Raw genomic sequence first — 6,404 nt, 5'->3', positions numbered from 1 at the left:
TTCTGCTGACTGCCAGCAGTTCAAGTCAAGGTCGACTCAGCCTTCCACCCTTCCGAGATTGGTAAAATGAGGACCCAGAATGTTGGAGGCAAGATGCTGATTCTGTAAACCGCTTAGAGAGGGCTGTAAAGCACTATGAAGCAGTACATAAGTCTAAGTGCTTTTGCTATTGCTATCACTACAACCTTACGAAGTTAGCTCTATTTTGTTGATTAATATATTTGCTTTTATTCTGTCCTTAAACAAGTTTTTTTTTTAAGAAAATCCATGGCTGTTATGTATAAGTGTGAAACATTTGGTTGCCAGCTTCAGTTCTAGGTTACAAGAGTCTAAAATTAGTCACAGTGAATCATCAACTCCTGTTCTGTCAGATTTCTGTCTTCCTGAATCACAGCACTTGCTTTTTTTGTGGTCAATAAGATCCATCTTCCAGTGCCAAAGATTTACTGGTGAAATCACAGGAATTTTTAAAGGCTATTTGTTCGCCAAGAATTGGGAATTAATTGGATTTAAAGCTGTCCTTTTCTAATTCAGATTCTTTCTATCTGTTTTTTGCTAACTTGTATTTTTGGGGCAGAAGTTCTCTCTCAGCCTACCTACCTCACAGGGTTGTTGTGAGGAAAAATGGGAGAGGGGATCATGATATATGTTGTCTTGAGTTCTTGCATGAAACGTATGATATAAATCAAGGAGACAAATATATTACCTTTCTTCATCCTACAAAATACCAGTATAGTTGTTCCAAAAGCATGAGAAATAAATAAATCATATTATTCCTATTTTGCTAAAACCTAGGATTTAAAATAAGTCTTTAAATACAAATAAAATATAATTCAAACCAATAACTGTAACGTCATTGACCTTATCGTTTCTGTCATAATTAATAAAGTGTTTTCATAAAATCTAACCAGCTCCTGTTTGTCTTCCTCTTTTTACTTGTCTAGATTTCAAAGCTTATGATATGTGTTTCTACACAAGCAATTTATTATTGCTTATGGCAAATCAAATCAAATCAAATCAAATCAAATTTTCATTATGATCAAAGGCCATATAAGCCTTGTAAGATTCCCAGAGTTGCCTTATCGGAGAGAGGGTGGAATTTAAATTTAATAAATAATAAACATAAAAATGAAATAAGGAGGATGGGGTACAGTCAATTAAAAGGCACTGAAAATACATCAGAGTCCAAGAAATAATAATTATAAAAAGTTTAAAGATATAAAACAGAAGTATATATAAAAAAACAAAAATCTAAAAGGAATCAACAAAAACGATCAGGAGCATTACATGAATGCAGGAGAATATAAAAATTATCCTGGCTGGATCCAATTGGTGCTTTTCTGTGTGCTCCACTTTATTTAAGAAGTTCTTTGGCTTGAACATATCCCATGCTGAATAGAGGACCTGGACCTGGAAACCCAAGGATGAGATTTTTATTTATTTACTTATAAAATTTATTGCCCACCCATCTCACCACAGTGTAACTCTGGGTGGCTTACAATCATCGAAGAAAAAAAGTATATATACTAAAAACATAAATAAGTTCATAAAAGCCGAACGCTACAGTCCAATTAACGTTTGGGAGGGCAGGAGCAGAATAGAAGGGGAGGTGGGATCTGTTGTTAATCTACCAAACACCTCCACTGTGATGCTCCCCCATTGGAGCCCTGAGCAAACTGTCAGAGCCAGATCTTTAGGCTCTTATGGAAGGTTGGGAGGGTTGGAGTCGACCTTTCCCCAGGGAGCAAAATGTTCCAGAGGACAGGGGCAATGATTGAGAAGGCCCTTCTCCTGGACCCCGCCAGCTGGAATACTTGGGACGATGGGGCTCATAGCATGCCTCCCCTGCTGGAACAAGTGGGGTGGGCCAATCCTAATGAGCTAACTGGTGCCTCAAGTAATCGGACCTATGCCAAAAAGTGAGATTATTATAAAAGCGTACACAAAGGATGAAATAGATGTAATTACTAAACAAATAAGAAATTGAAATGAAGATGGATGCAAATAGAAAATTGAGGCTGCTCGAATACCATTCTAGATTGAATTGAAAAGGGAAACAACAAGAGAGAGGGGAAGGAGTAGAGAAAGAGGAAGGGAGAAGAGAGGAAAGGAGAGGGAGAGATAGAAAAGAGGGAAAAGGAGAGGGAGAAAAGGGAGGGGAAAGAGGAGTAGGAGAGAGGGTCAGAAAGGGAGGAAGAAGAGAGGAGTAGGGGAAGGGAAGGGAAAGTAGGAAAGAGAAGGAGAGGAAGAACAAAGAAAGTAGGAAGAGATGGAGGAAGGAAGAGAAGGGGAGGAGAAGAGGAAAAGTTGTGGTAAAATAAAGAAGGGTAAATGGTAAAAGAGCAGCCTCGAATAACTAAAAATGAAAGTTAAAAGATAAGATGAATGGAAAATAATGGATAAAAGATTGTACATTTAAATATGTTTATGAGAAATAAAAATAAAAACCTTTTGGAAAAAAAAGAAAAAAAAGTAACTGGACGTATGCCATGAAGGACTTTAAAGGTGATAACTCATATCTTGAACTGCACCCAGAAACAAACTGGCAGCCAATGCAGCTCACGGGTGTGGTGGTGTTAAATGGGACATCCTTTGGGCCCCAATAACATCTCACCCTGCCATACTCTGCGCCAGCTGTAGCTTCTGAATGCTCTTCAAGGGTAGCCCCATGTAGAGCACATTACAATAGTGCAATCATGAGATGACTGGGGCGTGAACGACTGGGTGCAGATATTCTTGATCCAGAAAAGGCTGTAACTGGTGCACAACCCTAAGTTGCACAAAGGCTCTCTTAACAACGACTGCCACCTGCTCTTTGAGCAGGTGTCGTGAGTCCAGAATTCATGCCAGGATTCATTTTACAACACGTTTCTGTGTAGTTAAGAGAGATGTTGTCCCCCAAATCCTCCCCCCCCCTCAAAATTGTAATAATTTTACAGATTTGAAAAATTATTTGCTGGTTTTTTTCCCCTATTTCAACATGCAATTTGGACATGGAAGGGAATATCAGAGTCCCCAGGAATAGTTTCCACTTTACTCTCCTTGTTCCCTGATAAAACATCATTCTACACAGAAAATGCAATAGAAATAAAACAGACATCAACAGACAAGTGGAAGCAAATCCTGTTGAGTTACAACCTGAGAATAGCCTTCAAGGTGAATTGAGTCATAAGGAGGTCATAAGACCTTTTGTAATATAGCCATAGATATTGATAACCCATGCCTATCAAATGAGAAAAAGGAAAGCCTACTCTGGTTCATAATTTTACTGTAATACGGGTTTCCTAACATAAGACTGCACACTACAACCAGTGACATTTGCCAGTGGGAAGTAGAATTCTGGAGCTCCAACACATTGCACGAAATACTGTTTATTCCAATAAAGTATTATTTGGTTAAAAAACAGTTATACATGGTATCCACACGTAGCCAGTTTTAGATTGCTCAGTATTCCTGTTGAATATTCTATTTTGGATTAACAAGTTCCCTGAAGAGTGTCTTCATAACGGGTTCTTTCTTTCCCTGGGGAGCCCAATGAAGATGAAATATCTTCATCTCATTACAGTAAAGGTCCTATTTATGCCATTGCCAAGGCACCTCTGCTTCAGGAAGGAAAAGGTTACGCTGCAAAGACTTTGTTCTTAGGTAAACGATGGCATAATGAAAGAGATCCATTTTTAATGAAAACATCAAGATGTCCGGTTCCAGTAGCGATATGGTACAGTATCCTATTATATATCATGGGCAAAGGATATGATCTTCTTAGTGCTTTATTCAGCTTTATTCCCCCCTTTCCTTTGTTTCTGTATATATAACAACATATGACTGTGCACATCTTGCTACCATCTTCTTTGAACTCAGTGCATTCTCAGCACATTGTATCTGAATGAACCATAGAACAATGCGGTTGCATAGTTCTTCTCTCTGACATTGTTGTGGTTCTATTATCCCCATGCAAACTTCCTTTTTGCAAATGGGGAGATACATACGGGGTGGTATAATGGAGGTACTGGTGAAAAAGAAGCCTGGAGAATGAGACTTTGAAGCTTCTGCGCACGTGTGCTCCCGTTGCGAACTGGTAGTAAAGGTAAGTAGAACCCATCCCTGCTTTGCACATAACATGTCACAAAAGCAGCCCTTGAACTTTAACATGTGCAAAAAAAAGTGTGCCTGAAAAATATGGGTTTGGTTCCTACCTGTCAGTGTAAACAGTAATGGGGAGATGGATAAATGTTCTGCACAGAAGGCGGCAGTCTGCTCTATTCCCTAAATTAAGCCATTTCAGCTGAAGTAGTTACCACTTCAAAGGAAGAAGGAACTGGGTGATTGGCAAAGGAATTCTAGTACCCTTTTGTGATTTTTTTAACTGATCAGTCCAATTACCAGAAAATTTTCTTTTATGGTCCATTCCCCTATTTTAACACTCATAAATAATTTGTCATTGTACATTCCCCCATCTATCTGAAAACAAACAAAACTACTCCTAACATATCAAAAAGATTCTCAGTTGCTTGGAAAAAGTTAAAGAGGAGAGAATCATGTAGAGATTTTGACCATATTTTGAGGCTTTTTCAGTTGTTGGAATGCAAATTAAAATAAGCTGTATGTCTTTAAAAAGAGAAATTCCTATGAATATATTTAACAGCTGTAAATATTTTTTTTTCTTTCTCTCAAACTAATTTAGTACTTTTGGATCCATCTGAAATACAGAGCAGAGAAATAGACAAGGACTTGGTCCTAAATGCCTGAGTTGCAGGATGAACACAGAAGAGAAGAATCAAACCATCTCTGCTGGATTCATCCTCCTGGGTTTCTCCTCCTCACCAGACCACCAAGGTTTTCTCTTTCCCATCTTCCTCTGTATGTACCTGTTTTGTCTGCTAGGAAACCTCTTGATAATCTTGCTGATCTTCTCCAGTACCAATCTCCTCCAAGCTCCCATGTATTTCTTCCTCTGTCACCTGTCACTGGCTGACCTTGGATTTAGTTCTGCTGCAGTGCCTAAATTGCTATACAACTTAGTGACCCAGACAAAAGCAATATCCCATAATGGTTGCCTAACACAGATGTATTTCTTTGTGAGTTTTGCTGCCACAGATAACTTTCTCCTGGCCTCCATGGCATATGACCGCTATGTAGCCATCTGCCACCCCTTGCACTATGCAAGGATTATGAGCTTCAAGTGCTGCCTTCTGTTGGCTTCTGGCTGCTGGCTGCTGGCTCATTTCCACTCTTTGTTGTACATCCTGTTGGTATCTAATTTTACCTTCTGTGCTTCTCGAGAAATCCCCCATTTTTTCTGTGACCTCCACCCTTTATTGAAAATTTCTTGTTCTGACACCTCCATTGTTGATAAGCTTCTTGTCAGTGAAGGGACAGCAATTGTCCTTGGGCCTCTGCTTCTCATTCTTTTCTCTTATATCTTCATTGTCCTGAAGGTGGTGAAGCTTCCATCTAAGTCCAAAAAGTACAAAGCTTTCTCTACTTGCAGTGCCCACCTCACCACCGTGGCTTTGTTCTATGGCACGGTGATAGGCACCTACCTCCGCCCATCATCTTCCTATTCTGTCTCGAGGCTGAGAGTGGCATCAATATTCTATACAGTAGTCACCCCTATGCTCAATCCTTTCATATACAGCCTGAGGAACAGCGAGATGCATGCAGCCATCAAGAGACTGGTAAGGAATTGGTTTTAGTGGAGCCAGCACCCTCAGCCACGGGTACAAATAAGCATGGCTATTAATGGCCAATGTTCAGTTACAACAATTAATCAGTGGAACAACTTGCCTCCAGAAATTGTAAATGCTCCAACACTGAAAGTTTTTAAGAAGAAATTGGATAACCATTTGTCTGAAGTGGTGTAGGGTTTTCTGCTGAAGCAGGGAGTTGGACTAGGAAACATCCAAGGTCCCTTCCAACTCTGTTATTCTCTTCTCTAGCATTTACAGTATACCAGTTTTTCTGTTAGTCTTTGTCTGTAAAAGAATCGCAAAGTGCAACTAAGCTTACTTTTTATATTAGCTTTTTCAACATAAAAAGGTGTCTGCAGATCTGTCAATAACACTATAAGGCACTCTGCTCCCTGAAATAAAATTCAGCTGTCAGAAAATACTCTGCTTTTGCACAGCTTATTGACTGAAAGAACCTCTGTAATGACTTTTCACATTGGTAGTTTTCTGTAGGATATCAGAGTTGTTGCTCGCATTACAGAGTTTTGTAAAGTGTGTTTGCTGAAAAATAAAAAAATTAACTGGGAGCATTTTGGTTGAAGTGTATGAAGTAACTGATATGCATTGTTGCTTTTAAGAAACTGATTCTTAAAAGGCAAAAGCTAGGGATCTCAGTGTGCTTAAAGTATTGTAAGTGTTTGTGTGTTTCGGTGTGTGCTCAATTGAATGTTGGCT

At 39.2% G+C, this 6,404-nt stretch overlaps 1 protein-coding gene across 1 annotated transcript; it reads left to right on the top strand.

Annotated features, from left to right (window-relative positions):
• Positions 1-4,757: 4,757 nt before the first annotated feature.
• LOC139310857 (olfactory receptor 1L4-like) lies at positions 4,758-5,696 on the top strand. Its single transcript, XM_070935090.1, has one exon. The coding sequence runs from the start codon at positions 4,758-4,760 to the stop codon at positions 5,694-5,696; it is 939 nt and encodes a 312-aa protein (XP_070791191.1).
• Positions 5,697-6,404: the final 708 nt, after the last annotated feature.

This window comes from Pituophis catenifer, unplaced genomic scaffold (assembly GCF_029215685.1).
Source record: "Pituophis catenifer annectens isolate HBS135680 unplaced genomic scaffold, rPitCat1.0.hap2 SCAF_2, whole genome shotgun sequence".
Lineage (NCBI taxonomy): Eukaryota > Metazoa > Chordata > Lepidosauria > Squamata > Colubridae > Pituophis > Pituophis catenifer.
The sequence above is the reverse complement of the archived record's forward strand: the minus strand, read 5'-3'. Positions and strand labels throughout refer to the sequence as shown.